A 20,622-nucleotide genomic window follows, 5' to 3' on the forward strand; every position below is an offset into this window, starting at 1 on the left:
TCGCCGTCGGTTTTATACTCATCTCCGGTCGGCTGCTTTTCGGACTCCCACATAGGTAGACATGTGGGGCGTAAAACGTGAAACAGTTTCATCGAATTGGCAAAAATCTACGCTCGCCGCACAGAGGACAGAGGACAGCGCGGTGAAATAACCTTGTGAATGGGAATAATGCGCTTGTAATAGACAGCGATACAAAAAAGGCAAAAAAATAAAAACCTTAAACATTTTAAACACACTGTATTTAATAATATTAATAATGCACACATTGTTCTAGTAATTTAATGTTTGGACATCGTAAAACTCACCGGGTGTGTTTTAACACTTGTATGACAGCGGAATATTAAATTAGGCAACCAAATATACAATATACTTGACATGGCAGGAAGTATAACTTTGACATTGTGAGGTTATGCCTATGCTTTATGCTTTAATTGAAATATAAAACATAAAATAGGAAATTAAGGCCTTTGATCGATTTAATAATGGGCCATAGCACAATTCGTAGTTTAGGTACGCACGAAAATTGGATAATGAAAGAGGCGACGCAATTAAAACGGTAGTTTTTAAAACACAATTCAAAAAATCGGTAAATTTCTCTAATTTCCTGTACACGCATCGCATGTGCCAAAATAAAATAATTATAAAGAGTGTATTTAGAAAACAAAAACGAATCGAATTCATTTAGAAGATGATTTCGTGCAACCTACTTTTAACGTTTTTTTTCTTCTTTATTTTTTAGATGTTAGCATAATTGTTTTGCCAATTATCTAAGACATTAAACATTAACTACTTTCTTCTTTTATATCTGTCACAAATTGCGTGCGAAATCTATAAATTAACTAATTATTTATTATTACTCATAAAATTTAGCACAGTGTTCTTATTTTGTCGATTTGCGTTCATAAAAAGTAAATTTTTAAATTAATGTGTGTTTTTTAGTATACTCGATCTTGATATACATGATCTTCAAAGGAAACTCGCATATAAAAACAAACGTTGCCAATGCAAGTCCACTAAAATAATAAACAAACAATTGTTCATAGTGGTTGAGTGTCAAAACAACTCTTTGATCGTTTTTATCCCCTACAGACGCCATTAATGTATAATTTAAATTCACTTGTTTAATATCCTTCCAAAATTTATCAACGAAACCATACTCGAAAACGTGCAGCAACCAAACATACACCGAATCAGTCATAATGTGATTTTTACGTAGAATAACCGCAGGATGCCATGTTAATCTCACAGACGATTGAAATCGATACATTGATGCGTATTCAGCGGGCTGCATAGCCAGTGTACTGTCAAAAGTAATGAATGCCATGCGTTTCGAGTTATACAAAATGTGTTTCACAAGTTGCGGCTCAGAACCGTTGAATATTTTCATAGTTTTCGCAAAAACTAAACTATTTGCTACTATTTTTGACATTTCAGAATATCCTTCCATCTGAGCCGTGTATCTTATTTGTGTCTTGTCGTGGTACAACATCTCCATGCTTTTAAATACTGGTTCTGTTTCGGTTTTAGTGTAGATGTTACTTAATCCACCTAAGTATACAGCGTTTACGTTGATACAATAAAACATGAAACAAATATACAGTATTTTCGTGGATAAATTGGTAGGTATTATACGAAAAGATGATCCTGTAGTTATGGCAACGCTGTAAATTAGGAAGAAACCGTCTATTACCAATCCGCCATCTTGAAATGCATAAATTGATATGTAGACAACTATTGTAACAGCAATAAGCACTAAAATAACTCGCCATGTTACCGGGTGAAACACTTTTAAAAGATTTCGATAGATTTTTATAGATTTTGCTTTACGCATTGCAAAATAATAAGTATCAATGTAAAACGATGGCCCCCAGTGTATATTATCATTTAAACCGTTCTTCCAGTCATGTATATAAGTCCTAGATAATATCCCATCAATTTGGTTATGTTTTAACATATTTAGAGGACAATTTAAAGTCCCTAAAGTTAAAAACTCTTTTGTGCAGGTTTCATCATCGATGTAGACAAATTTAAGGTTAGAAACAGATGAAATAAGGTTTAAAACGTATGAATATAGCGATGTCTGACTCAACGGTTGATCAAAATACGGCTCAGCATGCGGTGTCCATAAAAATTTATAATCATCATTTCGTAAATCATTTAAATTATGATTTTCATCATTATATATCAAAAAATGAAAGTTTTTAGTGTTTAATTCCATAAAAACACGTTGGATTATTTTGAGGTTAGAAAAAATATTCATATTCTCACTCAAAATGATAAGATACACATTTGAGGTTATGTTTACCGATGAATATAGCATATAGCAAACATAGGTTAACTGTTTATCATTATTGATTGTATAAATAACCAATGTTTTGTGTTTTGTGTTATCTGTAGAGTTGTAGTCATTGTTTTCGGCAACGATTGCAGCATTACGATCTGTTGGCAAGCTGTAAATGGTATTGCTATTGCAGTTGGCGAAATTTCCACGGTTGTCATGACAACACAACTCGGCCATCTTCTTACAGCTGGAACTTGCGACCGCGCCGCGTGCGGAAAAGTTATACGTGAATAATGAATCTAAATTTTCATGTATATCCCACATGTGTAACAATACGTTGTTAGTATTTGCATAATAGATGCCTGTGTAAATATTTATCGCGTTTATTAAGTTGATTTCGGCTTGTTTCAGGCAACATAACCTAGAAATTATTACAAGTAATGAATACATGTTGTTGGTTGTTGGTGTGATATTGAAAAGATGAAGATAAAGGAAATGAGTTCTATATTGTTTTATATAGTGAGCTGAATGATGATTATAAAGCAATTTAATATTTAATGTAAGGTTAAATCTACTATTGTACGTTTGGTGCTTATATAGATGATATTATTCCATTAAGCACCGCGATGACTGCGATGACAGATTGTTTAAGCAATTTGCTTATTTCGTTTCGTTTGTTCGCTGGCTTCTTGCGTGAAGACATTAACGTCGGAAAAAAAAACTATATACATAATAGAAACAGTAGCAGAAGATAATTTACGTAATGGCTATTCTAAAATGAGTTAAAATGATTTTTGTTCTTGTTTGCGTGTTGATTGTTTAAGTTTATGTTCAAGTTAAAGCTAAAGCCGCATTAGTCATGTGCTTCCTCTTTTTCTATCTGTGACTCATTTACTTTTATAAAAGTAAATCGATTTTATGGAATTCAACACCAAAAACTATCATTTTGGGATATAAAATAATGAAATTAACGATTTAGATAATTTATTATATTTTGATTAATTATTAGGTCAGATATCTCTATATTCATTTGCTCCTAACCTAATTTTAATTGTTTCTAACCTTAAATTTGTCAACATCGATGATGAAACCTGAACAAAAGAGTTTTTAACTTTAGGGACTTTAAATTGTCCTCTAAATATGTTAAAACATAATAAAATTGATGGGATATTATCTAGAACTTATATACATGAATGGAAGAATGGTTTAAATGATGATATACACTGGGGGCCATCTTTTTTCATTGATACTTATTGTTTTGCAATGCGTAAAGCAAAATCTATAAAAATCTATCGAAATCTTTTAAAAGTGTTTCACCCGGTAACATGGCGAGTTATTTTAGTGCTTATTTCTGTTACAATGGTTGTCTACATATGAATTTATGCATTTCAAGATGGTGGATTGGTAATAGACGGTTTCTTCCTAATTTACAGCGTTGCAATAGCTACAGGATCATCTTTTCGTATAATACCTACGAATTTATCCACGAAAATACTTTATATTTGTTACATGTTTTGTTGTATCAACATAAACGCTGTATATTTAGGTGGATTAAGTAACATTTACACTAAAACCAAAACAGAACCGGCTTTTGAAAGCATGGAGATATTGTACCACGACAAGACACAAATAAGATACACGGCTCAGATGGAAGAATATTCTGGAATGGCGAAAATGGTATCATATAGTTTAGTTTTTGTGAAAACTGTGACAATATTCAACAATTCCGAACCGCAATATGTGAAACATATTTTGTGTCACTCAAAATGCACGGCGTTGTTAACTTTTGACAGTACTGTGGCTATTTCAAGGTGGCGGATTGGTAATAAGAGGATTTTCCTTAATATACAGCGTTGCAATATCTGCAGGATTTTCTTTCCGTATAATTTATGTTTATGTTAGTGTCTTTTCTTAATTATTTTCTATATTGGATTAATTTAGTTCTAAAAAAGTAAAATAAAGGCACATAAAATAAATTGGATTTAATTTTAATGAAAGTGGAGTTGAGTGCAAATTTGTAAATATAAAGTTTTTGTTTTTGTTGTGAACAGCCAAATGGGGTTGGTGCTGTTAGAAACTCGAGATGTAACCACAACTAGACGAAACTAAACCAACAAAAGTAACAAACCTAACGTTGGAAGTAACACTACGCAAATGCAAAAGGCAACGCAACTGTTTTGCACCTGAGAAATGAAATGAAAATCGTGAAAATTGCAGAAAACAGCAATAGTAGCAAAATTTGCTTAGATTTTCATGGATGAGAACAGTTTAATTGCTAAAAACAAAGAAAATAAAAGAAAATTTGTTTTTATTTTAAGGTTATCTTATAGTAAAGGTTATGTAGCACATTCATATAAAAAATTAATAATATATTTCTTTTAGTTTCCAAGTTATACGTGATTTTGACTTTAATTACAACATAACTGATTTTTTGCTAGTTTTAGTGAAGCTAAAAAACCACATCATTTTTTCCGCGCACAATTTGCAGTAAAAACGAAACAAAAAATTCTTTACAACGGAAGGATGTGATGAAAGTCAAACCATACCAGTGAATAACCATGAAATGTATTCATGATATTTATGCTCTAGTCGAGTATCCACTACATAAATATATTTAATTACAACCTGAAAATTTACAGTTTCAAACTAACAGTACACAAAAACAACGAAAAACAATGAAAAGTGAGTTTCACTTTTGCTTGGAAATTATTTTCGGCTTGTAACCTGTTTACATAATTTATTAACTAATAAATAAATAATTTGTGATCTTTTGTGAAAAATGTACTTAAAAGTTGGCCAACACTCGAATACAACGCAAAGAAAACCAAGAAAAAGTCTTGCGACACAATTCGCGCTGAATTTTGGCCTAGTGAGCGAAATGTAGAACGAAACAAGATTGCGATGACATCGTCGTTTTTGTTTCGTGTTTGTTTTGCGGTGTGCACAAACACGTCGAGAGCGAAAAAAGCGAAGCAATTATCGTTTAACGCACGCTGTCCGTACAAAAATCTTACGATTACGAATATACACACGATCCACGATGAAAAGTTATGTTCGCCAGCATCCGGTAGTCGCGTTTCAACGTCATACCCAATTAAATATTATCATTATCGTTATTAGTTGTGTGCTCGCGCGCTACGCGTACAACTTGCGCGCGTATTTTATTGTTGCGAGATCAATGTGCCAACAACAGACACAAAACAGATTTAGTTCCATTCGCAGAAATGGTCATTCTGATAGGATTGACACATATTTGAAAAATATGCGGAAAATAATTATAAGACAATTATATTAAGAATATTATTTTGTCATTATCCATATTGTTCATTTTCATATTTTTTTACATTTCATTTAGAAGAACGTGTTTATAAAGTATTTATTGCACACATTTCCAACCAGGAAGAAACCTTGCACAATATTATAATTATAACGTGTTTGAAGGTGAATTTTGAATAAAAAAATGTCACCGGATGTTTGATTTCTGCATCATTCATTTATTTCTTTATGAAAAATGATAAAAATCGATGCAGTGGTTCAGAAATTATAAAATTATTAAGTTTGGTGTATATTTGGTTGCGTTCTTAGTATATGATTGAATATAGAGAGAACAATGGCTCATTAAAACAGCTTGTTTTGCAATTACTTAATGCGATCTTGGCGCCCGCCGCAATTAGCTAAACATAATAAATACCAATGCAAATAAATAATTGAAACTATGATGCAATGCATTACAATTGTATTAATCGTATTAATTTGCATTTTTTTCTCTTATTTTCAACACGAAACGCACGAAATCAAGCGAAATTCTTTGTTCTTCACTGCAACAAGGTCGAGAATAACAACGCAGAGAAATTTTCGCAATCGGACAAGTTACAAGTTTCATTGTATTGTTGTTTGTGGGAAAATATTTTTGATAAATCTATTATTAAATTAAGATTTGGTATTATCTTCAAGTGGGAGATTAATTTGTGATCTAATTTTAACCCAGAGTGCTTCGCACTGTTGAATTGAATAATTTACATGTGTAATTATTCAATGATTCAATTTGTGGCTTTGCACACGCATAAATCAATAAATCTTCGACATCTATGATTTAATGATGATTGAGGTTAAGTGTTTAGCGTTTCGTCACTTTGTTACCTATGCAACCAACTTCACATTTCGGGAAATTCCTATCAAATATAAAATACAATCAGATTATTTCTTATCTAAATGTATAAATATCGACAAATTAAGTACTTGCAATATAGTAATACCTTACTACGAATCACAACTCACAACGCTGTCAGAAATGGTGCTTAAATACGTTTTTTGTGTTTTGGTTGCAATCCAGGTAAAATATTCAAGAAATCTGTTAAGTTTTAATGATTTATTGTTGAAATTGTCATAATTTAGCTCATCAATGCTGCCGTAGTCCAATCATATGACAATAAAGATACTCTGTACGAGCTTCAAGAGAAAATCTTCTTTACTGGATCGACGTGTGTAAAAAAAGGCGAAGACTTGAAAATATCTTTCCATGCCGATATTGGCCAAATCCGAGAAATTGGCGTGATAGTCGGTCAAAATGCCCTGCAAGCGTACGAAATGTATAAAAATACAACAATCAATGACCATGGCGAATGGGCACGTGAATGTTTCGATACTCCACAAATTCTACGCGACCTGAAGTCATCAGGAAAAGAACTCCTGAATGATTTCGAGAGGTGTATTGCTAATGCAACTTATCAAGTTGATAGCATTGCTTTCCAAGGCATCAAGATTAATCAGGCTGCTCACGACCAAGTTAACCATTGGGATGATGAATATTATAAATGCGATGGTGATGTCAAATGTCAAGATGGCGTTCTGGATACACTCAAAGATTTGGCAGAGAAAGTCAGTGGGGAATTGAGTCAACTCGAAGCAGATATTCAATATTTTAATAATCATGGCAGTGAAGGAATCGAAGAATGTGAAGTGGACGCTTTTAATGATTTGGGCGAAACTTTTACGGGTATTCAGGATGCTGTGGAGGCCTGTTTATCTGCACATCAGTAATTGATTGATTAAATTGATTAATAAATGATTACTAAATGAATTGATAAATCAATATGAATTTAACATTAACCTAACCTAACCTTAATTAAACGTAAGTGTATGATATTCGTTTTTGATTCAATTAAGATAAATAGAAATAGTTTTGTGGATTTTTTAATATTTTGTTGGTTTTTGTGCGGTAATAACAGGAAAATTAATAAAACTTTAGATTTTTGTTTGAAAATAAATCATGCAACGACATTTTCAGAACAAACTCTGCATAACGGTGAAATATGTGCATTTTGGTTGGTTCATATTACATCGCTTTATACAATGATGAAACATATATTTATTTCCAGTAATTTTGTCTGTTACAGATAATAATATTAGTTTAGATGTTATTGCTATTGTAATTCCCACATCCTTAAAAATTGCAATGCAAATAATTATTACTTTAGCACGATTTTAATGCAAATTTTGATGCTGTGGACTGTGCACTGTGATTTAATGCAGCATCTACTTTTGTTGAGTAAATAATTCCATGCAATAGTTTTTGTTTTTGCATAAACTGGAATAAAATTAATACACAAATCAAGGAAAACGCTGTACCCATCAAAATTTATTGTTGTCAAAGGATACCGTATTAATTAAACCATTGTAAATCGAGGGTTTGTCAAACTTGATGTGAAGAATTATTTTGATCAGTGGAGGCCTCATCAATACATCTGCATTGATCTACATTGGATTTATTTATGCTATCCTTTAACAATAAGAACCTGTCATGACAAAATCATATTCTTTGTTAATTATAAATTCAAATCAAATTATTTATTTTAATACTTACTTTATTGTTACTATTAGGCTTAAATTAGTATCAGATTGCACCTTGAGAAATCAAAGATTCTATGTGGGAATTATCACAAGAGTAAATCTATAAATTTACGCATTTTTTTTTAAATTCTTGAGTATCTATGATAGAGGTTAAGTGTTTAGAGTACGTTTATTTCTGTACCGGTGCAAGCATACTCTCTGTTTGATTTTCCCGTGATATATAAATATAACCCAAGATTATTGGATTATTTGATATCAAAATGTATAAATACAAACACTTCTCGTATTTCTTACATAGTAATATTTTACTACGATCAACTTCACTCCGAACGACTTTACAAACTTTTTCAAGATGGTGTTCAAATTCGTTTTTTGCGTTTTGCTTGCAATTCAGGTAAAAAATAAAATAAATGAAGTTGTATTCTTAATAATTTACATTAATATTGTGTATATTATTATTATTTAGCTAATCAATGCAGCTGAAGTCAAATCGTATGACAATAAAGATACTCTGGTTGAACTTGAAGAGAGAATTATGCACATTGGATCCACGAGTGTAAGAAAAGGCGAAGACTTCAAAATTTCTTTCCATGCCGATATTGGCGAAATTCGAGAAATTGGCGTGCTAGTCGGTGGAAATGCCCTGCAATCTTACGAAATTTATAAAAATAAAACTATCAATGACAATGGCGAATGGGCACGTGAATGTTTCGATACTCCGCAAATTCTACGCGACCTGAAGTCATCAGGAAAAGAACTCCTGAATGATTTCGAGAGGTGTATTGCTAATGCAACTTATCAAGTTGATAGCATTGCTTTCCAAGGCATCAAGATTAATCAGGCTGCTCACGACCAAGTTAACCATTGGGATGATGAATATTATAAATGTGGTGATGATGTCAAATGTCAAGATGGCGTTCTGGATACACTCAAAGGTCTGGCAGAGAAAGTCAGTGGGGAATTGAGTCAACTCGAAGCAGATATTCAATATTTTAATAATCAGGGCAGTGAAGGAATGGAAGAATGTGAAGTGAACGCTTTTAATGATTTGGGCGAAACTTTTACGGGTATTCAGGATGCTGTGGAGGCCTGTTTATCTGCACATCAGTAATTGATTGATTAAATTGATTAATAAATGATTACTAAATGAATTGATAAATCAATATGAATTTAACATTAACCTAACCTAACCTTAATTAAACGTATTTCAAGTGTATGATATTCGTTTTTGATTCAATTAAGACAATTAGAAATAGTTTTGTGGATTTTTTAATATTTTGTTGGTTTTTGGGCAGTAATAACAGGAAAATTATTAAAACTTTAGATTTTTGGTTGAAAATAAATCATGCAACGACATTTTCACAACAAACTCTGTGTAGGAATGTTAATACAAATAATAATAAAATGGACTTTTGGCAGTTAGATGATAATAATTTAATGAATATGAATGTGAATAACAGTTTAAATCTTCGAACAACTCCCGCACACCCGACGTCTAAAACTTCTAAATGATAACTGTTTAAAAGGGCGTCTGTCGTCTTTATAGCCCTAATGCACTTCAAGTGTGCTCTTCCGTCTGAAAGGCTCTCAAATGTTAGCCGTTCGATCCTACATAACTCGGCCATCCTGGAGGTGTTCGTCCTCGAACATGACTCGTCTTTGTCGTCTCTAGTGGTCCGAGGTGGTCAACGTGTAAAGTCTTAAGCGGCATATCTTCTTTTGACAATTGGTTTAAACATCTTTTCTTTCTCATCTTTCTGTTTAATAAAATGCATTTATCGCAGCAATTTATTACTCTTTCTAGCTTTTCCTCCAAGCGTTTAATAAAAATTCTTCCTCGATTACCTCTTTACATTTAGGTACCCCAAAATGTCCTCTTTCATGAACCTTCTCAATAATTTCTGTTTCCATTTCTTCGGGAACGACTAACAGCTCTCTGCCATTCTTTATCTCTATCAGCTGGTAATCTTCACTCATATTTCGAACAACTTCGTTCATCTTCACATCTTTTGTCTCTGGCAATATCTCATCTTGTTCCTCTGCTTCGATCGACATAATTGGCAATACATCGTCGTCTAACGTGTCAAACGTTATCTTTCCTCGTTTAATCGTCATGTTCACGTCCTTTAGAAATTCTCGCCCTAATATAACGTCAAAGTTCTTTTCGTTTGCAACGTAGAATTTACTAGCGTACGTCTTTCCGTCTATCGTCATCGGTTATGTGATATGACCATCTGGTTTTGTCATCCATCCTCCGAAACCTTTAAAATCTTTGTAGTCCCGTTCAGTTTCGGACTGCCTACCTGCTTGTAAATTCTGGACGTCATAATGTTGACTGCGGCGCCTGTGTCAATCAACGCTTCGCACTTAATTTCTCCCATCTTTACTTCTTTACAAACTGCTCAGCATCGCACAAAACAGTTTGGACCTCCACAACTTGACAATCATTCGCTTTGTGCCCAAACACATTACACTTAAAGCACTTTGGTTCTTTGTGCTTGCATCTTGCTGAAATGTGTCCAACTTCTCCACAGTTGTAGCATGCGTTCTTTATCGTCTTATCTTCCGTCGTATTTATCGTCGTACGTCTGTTTTCTGTCTTTAAGAGCTGTTTTGTCTCTTCCGTCTTATTGCATAGTTTCTCATATATTTTGAGCCTTTCCTTGAACTCCTTAAATTTCTTGCAGCCGTACAGCAGTGTAAGGTTTGGCCCGTCTGGCAATCCCTCAATCACATACTGCATAACCGACTGCTTATCAAGGTTACCCTTATACCCCATTTCTTTCATCACAATCAAATACTCTTGGACTGATTCCCTTGGAGTATTTTACGGCTCATCATCTTCTTGTGAACATCTGCACCACTTAACTGGTCGCCAAATTCATCTTTTAATGCGTCTTTTAAATTCCGCCAACTGTTTAGTCCAATTTCACTCTGGACAAACTTCTTAGCTGGGCCTTTCAAACATTTTTTTGCAAAAATCAGCTTTTGTAAAGCATTGAGGTTTAACATGTCCGCAATTTCTTCGTACTCTTCGGTCCATGTCTCAATACCATACGCGTCTTCGCCCGTAAACGGTCTAACCATATCCTCAACGTCTCGAAAGGATAAAGTAAACTTTGACTTCGATGTGGATCCTCGTGGTTCGAATTCATCGTCGTCCTCGTATCGTATTCTCAATTTCTTCTTCTCCTCGCAGACTTTGGTGCTGCTCTTCTTACGTCTTTGGCTTCTTCTTGATTGATCGTCGTCTTTAATTTTGGCACGGCTATCCAAATTTTTTCGATCACAAGAACGAAGCATTTTTTGTCTTAAATGTTGTAAAGTCACGTCGTCGTCAGCATCTTCATCGTCGTCGTTGTCGTCTTTCCCGTCGTCGTCGTCGTCGTTGTCGTCTTTCCCGTCGTCGTCGTCATTGTTTTCTTCATCGTCGTCGTCCTCCTCGTCGTTTGAGTCATCTTCGGGTAGCTGGTACGTCTTCAAGTTGTTCAAGTCTCTGAGCACTTCACACACGCGATCACACATCTCGTCTTTATTTCCACTGTCGTCAATGTCTAACATGTTGCACGCGGTTGTTAACTTCTTCACTGAGAATTTCTCGTAAATTCTCCTTCGTAATTGTTCATACTCTTCTGAGTTTTTGGTGAAACCGAAACCCGAAAAAGTGCGTACAAATTTACGATTCATTCGCGGCGCAACAACATCAAATATCACTTCATGCATCAATCTCAGTGAACTGGCGGGTGCATGAACAATCTGTTTCGCGGCACGCGGATTGTCGTGTAAACAGTTGATCTCCATCTTTTCCTCACTTTTTGCTCACGGCTGCAACTTTATGCTTCTTTACGTCTTACGTCACTGTTAATCGTCGTTATCGTCTAGGTTCACTCACACACTCAATGTTCATAGAAAGTCTTTCGGTTGAGCCTTCAGATTTTGCAGCAAGTCCTTAGGTTACACCTCTAGATTTCGTTGTAAGTCCTTCGGTTGAGCCTTCAGATTTTGTAGCCAGTCCTTAGATTTAGCCTCCAGATGTTGTAGCAAGTCCTTAGGTTGAGCCAATGTTAATACAAATAATAATAAAATGGACTTTTGGCAGTTAGATGATAATAATTTAATGAATATGAATATGAATAACAGTAAAATCGGCAAAAATATCAAAATTACACAAAATAAAGTCAGTTAAATCTTCGAACAACTCCCGCACACCAGACCTCTAAAACTTCTAAATGATAACTGTTTAAAAGGGTGTCTGTCGTCTTTATAGCCCTAATGCACTTCAAGTGTGCTCTTCCGTCTGAAAGGCTCTCAAATGTTAGCCGTTCGATCCTACATCTGCATACCGGTGAAATTTGTGCATTTTGGTTGGTTTATATTACATCGCTTTATACAATGATGAAACATATATTTATTTCCAGTAATTTTGTCTGTTACAGATAATATTAGTTTAGATGTTATTGCTATTGTAATTCCCACATCCTTAAAAATTGCAATGCAAATATTTATTACTTTAGCACGATTTTAATGCACATTTTATGCTGTGCACTGTGCACTGTGATCTAATTCAGCATATATTTTTGTTAAGTAAATAAAAATTTATTGTTTCTAAAGGATACCGTATTAATTAAACCATTGCAAATCAATGCAAGGGTTTGTCAAATTTGTTGCAAAGAACTATTTTGACCAGTGAAGGTCTCATCAATACATCTGCATTGATCTACATTGGATTTATTTATGCTATCCTTTAACAATAAGAACCTGTCATGACAAAATCATATTCTTTGTTAATTATAAATTCAAATCAAATTATTTATTTTAATACTTACTTTATTGTTACTATTAGGCTTAAATTAGAATCAGATTGCACCTTGAGAAATCAACGATTCCACGTGGGAATTATCACAAGCGTAAATCTATCAATTTACGTATTGTCTTTAAACTCTTGAGTATCTATGATAGAGGTTAAGTGTTTAGAGTACGGTTATTTCCGTAGCATACTCTCTGTTTGGTTTTCCCGTGATATATAAAATAACCCAAGATTATTGGATTATTTGATATCAAAATGTATAAATACCAACACTTCTCGTATTTCTTACATAGTAATATTTTACTACGATCAACTTCACTACGAACAACTTTACGAACTTCTTCAAGATGGTGTTCAAATACGTTTTTTGCGTTTTGCTTTCAATTCAGGTAAAAAAATAAATAAATGAAGTTGTATTCTTAATAATTTACATTAATATTGTGTATATTATTATTATTTAGCTAATCAATGCAGCTGTAGTCAAATCGTATGACAATAAAGATACTCTGGTTGAACTTGAAGAGAGAATCATGCACATTGGATCTACAAGTGTAAGAAAAGGCGAGGACTTCAAAATTTCTTTCCATTACAATACCGCCGAAATAAGAAACACGGGCGTAGGAGTCGGTGCAGCTGTCTTGGTATTTTACGAAATTTACAAAAATGGTACAATCGATGAAAAAGGTGAATGGGCACGTGAATGTTTCGAAATTCCACCAATTCTACACGACGTGAAGGCAGCAAGAAAAGAACTACTGAATGATTTCGAGAGATGTATTGCTAATGCAACTTATCAAGTTGATAGCATTGCTATCAAAGGCATCAGGATTAATCAAGATGCACATGACCAAGTTAGCCATTGGGATGGGGAATATTTGAAATGCGATGGTGATGTCACATGCCAAGATGGCGTTCTGGATACACTCAAAGGTCTGGCTGAGAAATTCAGTGATGAATTGAGTCAATTCGAAGAAGCTATTCTTAATTTTCATACTCATGACATAGATGCAGTCGGAATTTGTGTACGTGCTGCTTATACAGATTTGAATGACAATTCGGTGGAAATTCTTAATGTTATTTGGAACTGTTTATCTGAACATCAGTAATTGATTGATAAATAAATAGATAAAGTAACTAATGGGTATAAATTGTTGAGTTAATATTTAATGTTATTCAGTAGTGTTTTGCACACGTCTCTATCCTCACCTTAAAAAAATGCATTTCAAGTGTCTGATATTTGTTTTCGCTACAATTCAGGTAAGTTTATGGAATTTTTAAAAACTTTTACCTATAAAAATCATAAAAATACAGTATAGTCTCCTTATAACGTCAAAATGTTTACAATTTTGTTGATTTATATTAAGTTCTTCTGTGTAACGACGAAAAATATTTTCATTTTTAGTGAATTGTGACCTAGAATATTTTTTAAAGGCATGACAAACTAGATTTTATTAAGTTTACAATAAAATAACGTAATTTAGATCTATACGTGTTGTTGCAAAGAGGCTACACTATATTTTTGATAAAATTATATCATTAATATTTTTTTTTAATTATTTTATGTTTTAGCTTGTTCATTCCGGCGTCATCAGAAGTCATGAGGCAGAATTTTTCGTACTTCTAGATAAAATCCAACTTATTGGTTCCCAAAGTGCACAAAAGAACGATTATGTCATTTCGGTTTTCGATGAATACACGAATCGCTTACAAGACTTTGCACAATCGTTTGTAAACGTATCCGTTGAGGCATTTGAATTAGCAAAGCAACAGAGCAATGAAGACTATGGTAATTGGACAGCGGTTTGTTACGATTCCGAGGCAGATAACCTCACCAAAGCCAACGATCAATTATTCGCTACTTTGAACGGCTGCATTGCAACGACGACCATTGACAAAGATGCAGTTTTACAAGCTGGTGACGAGATAACCGGACTGGCTAATGAGAAATTGATCAATGAACTGACTGGATTCTGGAATTACTGTGATGGAGACGAGAAATGTCAAGAACCTGTTTATACCTATACTATACTGATCGAGCAAAGTTTATCGAAAAAATTATCGGAGTATGAATTATCAGTGGCATATTTCACTCATGATGGGATAAGAAATTTGGGAATTTGCGCATATACTGGATTTGATGAGGAACATGGTGAGGTTTTGGGATTACTTTGGGATCGCATCAATACATGCCTTCTTAATGGTGAACCAAAACAATAAATGCTTGACTTACCTTGATTTTTTCGGGAATTTTTGGAAAATTTCAATAAAAAAAACAAAAATATATAAAATTTTCATTTTATTGTATTTCATACCATAATAAGAATAATAATAATCAAGTTTGATATAGTCTATGATAACAACAAACGCAACAAACTAAAACCTACAACATTAAAGCTCAAATAATTATTTTCGGTTGTTTTCAAGTAGGGACACATTGTATATAACAAGCCTAGCTAATCATATGTATACTTCATATCATAATTTCGTAATGTACCGTATTTACACTATGAAAAAAACAAAAAAAGCTATTCGATGTTCAGTTATTGTTGTCAAGCACATATCAAGGACATCCAATGAAATCAATATCTTAATTAATGTCTACTTGAACAGTGAAAACGTCGGTAGTATTATTCGTAGTGTAATAACCTACAAAATTGATGTTTATTAGCATAATGAATAAGATGTTGGATTGTCAGTTTATTCGAGTTGTCAAAATCAATATTTTACGATGTGATGTGATTAAAATTCATCTACGAATTGATTATTCATCAGGCGCGGCGTTCATCAGGTCGACTTGCTCTTGCTCTTTGTCTTTTCGTCGGCCATTGTTCGCTTGTTCGGCATCGGTTGGTATTTCGTCGATGGGCTATTCGCGGCGATATCATCGCGAAATGCGAGGAAACCGAGTTGGGCATGCGATGCTTCATTCAGGGCACGTGACCGTATACAGGCCCTATATTGATCTGCTGATAATTTTTGTCCTCCGGGTCCTCCAGAGCAGACCTAACATAAAAATAACCTCAAAATCTTTCAATAACTACATAAAAATTAATTTCTTATACCTTAGGATGCCATATGTGGAAGATCCCTGGATCCGTCGCCCTTATGACCTTCATTTGACTCCGGACATATTTCCTATAGAGCATAACATCCTCCCCGCCCCAACCCACAATGTCCTCATCAAATCCACGCACTTTCAGAAAGTCCGAACGATACTGACACGTCATACCATAACCAAAATCACGCCAGAAACCAGTGTCTCGCGAGATGACCAGCTGGTCAGTTTCTGAAGGTACCTCACGTCCTTGTAAGGTGTACACCACATTTGGGTTGTACAAACTGAAGACAACCGGGTAGTAGACTTTTTTACCAGGTTGAGTATTCCAGCGACATCTGTCGAGGAATCGCGCACTAAACACTACATCAACATCGCACATGAACAACAGTACGTCCTTTTTATCATGCGGTTCCACTGCGAGGGTACCCGATGTGGTGAACTCACTCCACGCGCGTTCCGCACCCACACGCAGACCTTTACCACGACTGAATGTTTCATTCAACGCTAACAAGCGTAGATTCTGCGCGTTACCACCACTGTTCTTGGTCATTAACACCCGCGACATTATATTCCTTGCTTCCGATAGACCCTCCTCACCAAAGTAGACCACTGTCAGATGAACACGTCTGTCATTCTTCAAACCTATTTTCACGAATTTATCCATGAAGCTCTGAAAGGTTGCCGTTCGTCCCGAAAGTGGTAGGATTATATGAATCAACTCCTTTTCCTTGGGTCCTGCTAAGGAGGAAGTACTGATGGTTTGTAGAGGTGCAAACGGACGTACCACCACTACCTTTACAAACCCGTTGAGGTGATGGTGGTCTGTGGCTTTGTTCTTGTTCCGGAAGTATAATTCATATTGGGTGCCAGTTGTGGGTTCATTCCGGTAGAGACCCTCTAGAAAATCATCTAGGACGTATTTATTCCCGAAATTTTTTGGATCTTTCCCGGAAGTAGGTCCCGGAAGTGTTTGATTTTTATTGAGGGTATCCAGGGCTTTGTTCAAAGCTTCCAGGAGGTCTTTACGCTTGAACCCTATTGGTTTTTCTACGACACGTTTACCAAGACCTAAATCTATCGGGTATACCCGTGAGTAGGTGAAATGATTGAAGGGAATCAATTCATATTCGTTATTTAGGGGTAAACCACGTAACGTTTCGGATTGGAGAACTTGTCTGCGGATGTATTGAGCGCATTCGTTGTTTGTCAAAGTTGAGGGTAAAGTTGGCGAAGATAGGTTTAGATTGATAGCGAATGTTTGCGTTTCGGGCTGTTGATTCTGCTGTTGGATCTGTGCACTATTACTGCCACTGTCTGCAACCATACATACACATGTGCATAACTTATACTATTTTAACCTACGAGTTGAATTCTTACTTGCAGTTAACTGTAAAAGTTGATGTTTTAATGATCGTATTTCAGACGTGAGACGTTCAACTTCCAGGCGATTTTCTTCTTCTCTTTGTTGCAGTAATTGTTGATAACTTTGTTGACTATCTTGCTGATTGATATCGTCACTTGTGGAGCCTGAAATAATGAAAACACTTGAAACTACTTGAAAACCCAGACGAAATTAACGTTTTTTAAAAAGTCATTTTACTCTACTCTACTACAATTGATAACAACACAAATAAGTCACTTGAGTTTTACAAATTACCGATTACTCACATGATGCGTGATATTACCAGTTTTAAAGTGACAAATAAAACTCTTCAAATTATTGCTTTAAATGAATAAATTTCTGTAAGCACATTGTATATAAATAACATCTCTTCGTATACTTTGATTCATTGTGTTAAAAACGGTCAAAATGCATATATCAACATATTTATTCATCTTCATAACCTTAGTTATATTCCAGGTAAAGTAATTTTTATTTGTAAACTTGGTTGCAAACATTATATAATTACATATTTTAGTTTTCAAGCGCAAGAAATTATCGCCATGAAAACATAATCAAACACAGATTAACCGAAGCCCGTCTAGTTCTGGAAACAGTCAAAACTCGCCATTTTGCAATTTTACTACCACTAGAGGACGCATTCATCCGTAACTTTACCGCGATCGTCGAACATGGCGACTTTGTCACTTCGTATCTCATCCGCAACGCTTACTTTGAAATCGAAAACGTCGAATTCGAAGCTTCAAAGCGCGGAATTCACGTTGACACGTGCGTTGCTAAGATTATGCAGATTATGTCGACGTTATCAAAGGCAACGGCTGATGACATTAACGCTTCGAAAGTTGACTTTATCGCAAAGTATCACCACATGTACGAACATTTTGTACACAAAGCAACTCTCATTGAAAACGAATTAAAAGACGCGGAAAGATTATTAATTGACTGCCATCTGGAGAAAGGTTGTTTCGAGATTGTCTTAGTACAAATTGACGACGTGGAAAAGTTTATTAATGTCGGATATGTCAACGAGTTTAAGCAACAAATTGAAGGGTTTATGATGAAAATGCAACAGCAGTATCATCATATTCAAGGGTTTTATCTATCGCTGTATGAAAGTATTAGAAACAGTGAGGAGGACTTTCGTAATTGTTATAAACAAGTATTTAATTACTAGATAATCGATTTTTGTGATTTACGATTAGTTAGCAACAATATTTAGTCATTTAAGGTGAATCAAAGTTGAAGTGTTTGTATCGCGATAATTGATATTAATTATTAATTAAATAGTAGATTGTTTAATATAAAAGCCGTGGATTTTAGAAATCTCATTGTAATCAAAACAAAACTTGATCACAATGGGTCTTAAATTATTAACTGTCACTTTGGTAGCTCTTCTATCCCTTCAGGTAAACATTTTCTAATTAAAAAATAATAATTTTTAATAATATTTGTCCGTTTAGGGAATTGTTGAAGCAAAATACATTTCCCAACACAAAGAAGAAGTAATCATTGAAGATGTAGGCAAAATTGTTGATGAAATCAAAGGATCCGTTAGTAAACTCATCGTTGAAAGCATCGCAACTGTCAAGAAAACCTCCGATCAAGTCTCTGTCATTGGCCAACAAGAATTGAACAAGTCCATGAAGCAAATTCAACAGATCAAAGAAGAAGCACTTGCAGAAATCAAACATTTTGAAACCCTAGCCGAGAAATTAGGTTATGATGTCAGCAGCTGTATCCAGGAGCAATTGCCCCGTCTTGAGGCTCTTGCCCAACAAGCCCAGGAAGGCGTCTCTGTATGTCTTGCTGATATGATTGCTCAATTCACTAAGATGTATGAAGATCTCCTTGATGCTGCTAACAACGCCTATGACAATATCTTCGCTTTGGTTCAAAAGTATGATGAATGTCAAGATTGGGAATGCCGAGGTGAAACCGCTCAGGAATTAGTCCAGGAAATGATGAGGACCAGTTCTGAGGTTAGGATTATTGTCGACAGGGCTTTGAGACAAATGCAACAACAGATCCCGGCTACCGTCGAGTGCATGCAAGGTGAAATTGCAACTTTGAAGGCCGAATTAGCTCCCATCGTCGCTGACATCAAGGCATGCATTGCTGCATCTGCAAAAACTCAAATGTCAACTAAGAATATTGAAGAAGATATTGCCAAGTTGATTGCCCAGGTGAAGCAGGCTTTGAAAGATCTCATCGAGGGAGGTGTTGCTGCTTTGAAAGAAGCACGCGATGCTATTGTAGAATTCGCCCAGAAACTCCTTGCTGACACCCTGGCTAAAATTCAAGAATTAGCTGCTAAGTTACATGAAGATATCGAAGCAATCCGGGAGGAAGCTGCTCAATTAGGTATTGATATCCAAGAATGCATTGATAAAATCCTTCCCAGGTTGCAAGAATTAATCTTGGAGACTCAGACTGGTGTTAAGGGATGCGTAGAAACCACCTTGGGATCTGTTTCGGAGATTTATGAGAAAGTGGTTGCTCTTGTTGAGGAAGTTGAGGGAGAAGTTGTTACTTTGATTGAAACCATCAAAGGTTGCGAAAATGTTGAATGTTATGTAGAAACTGCTAAGAATTTCGCGCAGGTATTGAAGCGTATTGCTGGAGAAGTCAGTGAATTGGTTTCTAGCTCAACTGAAGAAATCAAGGAAGCTATGGGAGAATTGGTGACCTGTATTGAACCAATCAACACTAACTACATCAATGGCCTCAACGAACTTAGCGCAGAAGTTCGCCAATGTTTGAAAGAATAATTTTAAGGTTAATTGTACATTGTATCAATAAACATCTTTTCTAAATATATCCTGATATCTTTATTATCTATTTTGATAAAGTGTTTGTCTCTGTAAATCTACATCAGTCAAACGTAGAATTTTCTAGAATAAACATGTTTACCAAATGTATTTTTTGCATCTTTGTGATTTTTAGCAGGATAACAGTAAGTTACCATTTCTAAGTCTCCAAATTCTAAGTCCTCAGTTAATATTTTCGTAGATTATTTACACAGCTGATAATACAAATAAAAATGATGTCCTTGAGAAAATCTCCGATATAAATTTCACAATAACTTCATCACTAGATCCACTTCTAGAAGAAATCAATCAATTGGTCGATGAATTTATGGAAAATACCAGAGAACTTTTAGATAACAAGGACACCTGCCTCTACTTGAACATTCTAAGTCCTCTTTACGAAAAAATTGACACCGA

The 20,622-nt window shown here is 34.8% G+C and overlaps 7 protein-coding genes across 9 annotated transcripts in view; 4 read left to right on the top strand and 3 right to left on the bottom strand.

Moving 5' to 3' along the window:
• The first annotated feature begins 6,542 nt into the window (after positions 1-6,542).
• Positions 6,543-7,361, top strand: LOC135790343 (uncharacterized). The gene is made up of 2 exons (XM_065300539.1): positions 6,543-6,614; positions 6,677-7,361. Exons 1-2 carry the CDS (start codon positions 6,573-6,575, stop codon positions 7,319-7,321), a joined length of 687 nt encoding a protein of 228 aa, XP_065156611.1. The 5' UTR covers positions 6,543-6,572; the 3' UTR covers positions 7,322-7,361.
• A 1,014-nt stretch (positions 7,362-8,375) lies between these two features.
• On the top strand, positions 8,376-9,282 carry LOC135790204 (uncharacterized). The gene is made up of 2 exons (XM_065300282.1): positions 8,376-8,525; positions 8,598-9,282. The coding sequence occupies exons 1-2, from the start codon at positions 8,484-8,486 to the stop codon at positions 9,240-9,242; spliced, it is 687 nt and encodes a 228-aa protein (XP_065156354.1). The 5' UTR covers positions 8,376-8,483; the 3' UTR covers positions 9,243-9,282.
• Positions 9,283-10,348: 1,066 nt separating this feature from the next.
• LOC135790796 (uncharacterized) lies at positions 10,349-10,910 on the bottom strand. Its single transcript, XM_065301072.1, has 2 exons — positions 10,519-10,910; positions 10,349-10,475 (listed from the first exon to the last, which is right to left on the bottom strand). Exons 1-2 carry the CDS (start codon positions 10,908-10,910, stop codon positions 10,349-10,351), a joined length of 519 nt encoding a protein of 172 aa, XP_065157144.1.
• A 14-nt stretch (positions 10,911-10,924) lies between these two features.
• On the bottom strand, positions 10,925-11,932 carry LOC135790800 (acidic leucine-rich nuclear phosphoprotein 32 family member A-like). The gene has a single exon (XM_065301077.1). The coding sequence runs from the start codon at positions 11,930-11,932 to the stop codon at positions 10,925-10,927; it is 1,008 nt and encodes a 335-aa protein (XP_065157149.1).
• A 1,249-nt stretch (positions 11,933-13,181) lies between these two features.
• LOC135790203 (uncharacterized) lies at positions 13,182-15,226 on the top strand. The gene is made up of 3 exons (XM_065300281.1): positions 13,182-13,327; positions 13,400-14,195; positions 14,508-15,226. The coding sequence occupies exons 2-3, from the start codon at positions 14,154-14,156 to the stop codon at positions 15,153-15,155; spliced, it is 690 nt and encodes a 229-aa protein (XP_065156353.1). The 5' UTR covers positions 13,182-13,327; positions 13,400-14,153; the 3' UTR covers positions 15,156-15,226.
• The window catches only part of Csgalnact (Chondroitin sulfate N-acetylgalactosaminyltransferase), a 49,835-nt gene continuing 44,430 nt past the window's right edge, over positions 15,218-20,622 (bottom strand). For all 3 annotated transcript variants that reach the window (XM_065300277.1, XM_065300278.1, XM_065300279.1), the window contains 3 exons: positions 17,374-17,523; positions 16,001-17,310; positions 15,218-15,941 (listed from right to left, as the gene is read on the bottom strand). In XM_065300277.1, the coding sequence (XP_065156349.1) occupies positions 15,723-15,941; positions 16,001-17,310; positions 17,374-17,523 (1,679 nt within the window). In that variant the 3' untranslated portion in view covers positions 15,218-15,722. The remainder of the gene's footprint in view (positions 15,942-16,000; positions 17,311-17,373; positions 17,524-20,622) is intronic.
• LOC135790893 (uncharacterized) lies at positions 18,647-20,213 on the top strand. Its single transcript, XM_065301179.1, has 2 exons — positions 18,647-18,804; positions 18,859-20,213. Exons 1-2 carry the CDS (start codon positions 18,754-18,756, stop codon positions 20,164-20,166), a joined length of 1,359 nt encoding a protein of 452 aa, XP_065157251.1. The 5' UTR covers positions 18,647-18,753; the 3' UTR covers positions 20,167-20,213.

The sequence above is a fragment of the Atheta coriaria genome, unplaced genomic scaffold, assembly GCF_025399875.1.
Source record: "Atheta coriaria isolate IRGN ID8LTWV9N9 unplaced genomic scaffold, Caltech_Dcor_3.1 hic_scaffold_4_pilon, whole genome shotgun sequence".
Taxonomy (NCBI): Eukaryota; Metazoa; Arthropoda; class Insecta; order Coleoptera; family Staphylinidae; genus Dalotia; species Dalotia coriaria.

Bases quoted from the DNA above. Each gene is read 5' to 3' on its own strand.
- LOC135790343 (XM_065300539.1), top strand. From the start codon at position 6,573: ATGGTGCTTAAATACGTTTTTTGTGTTTTGGTTGCAATCCAG. The intron at 6,615-6,676 runs GTAAAATATTCA...GTCATAATTTAG, and splicing joins GTGTTTTGGTTGCAATCCAG to CTCATCAATGCTGCCGTAGT.
- LOC135790893 (XM_065301179.1), top strand. From the start codon at position 18,754: ATGGGTCTTAAATTATTAACTGTCACTTTGGTAGCTCTTCTATCCCTT. The intron at 18,805-18,858 runs GTAAACATTTTC...TTGTCCGTTTAG, and splicing joins TAGCTCTTCTATCCCTTCAG to GGAATTGTTGAAGCAAAATA.
- LOC135790800 (XM_065301077.1), bottom strand. From the start codon at position 11,932: ATGGAGATCAACTGTTTACACGACAATCCGCGTGCCGCGAAACAGATT.
- LOC135790204 (XM_065300282.1), top strand. From the start codon at position 8,484: ATGGTGTTCAAATTCGTTTTTTGCGTTTTGCTTGCAATTCAG. The intron at 8,526-8,597 runs GTAAAAAATAAA...ATTATTATTTAG, and splicing joins GCGTTTTGCTTGCAATTCAG to CTAATCAATGCAGCTGAAGT.
- LOC135790203 (XM_065300281.1), top strand. From the start codon at position 14,154: ATGCATTTCAAGTGTCTGATATTTGTTTTCGCTACAATTCAG. The intron at 14,196-14,507 runs GTAAGTTTATGG...TTTATGTTTTAG, and splicing joins TTGTTTTCGCTACAATTCAG to CTTGTTCATTCCGGCGTCAT.
- LOC135790796 (XM_065301072.1), bottom strand. From the start codon at position 10,910: ATGGGGTATAAGGGTAACCTTGATAAGCAGTCGGTTATGCAGTATGTG. The intron at 10,476-10,518 runs GTAAAGATGGGA...TGATTGACACAG, and splicing joins GCTGAGCAGTTTGTAAAGAA to GCGCCGCAGTCAACATTATG.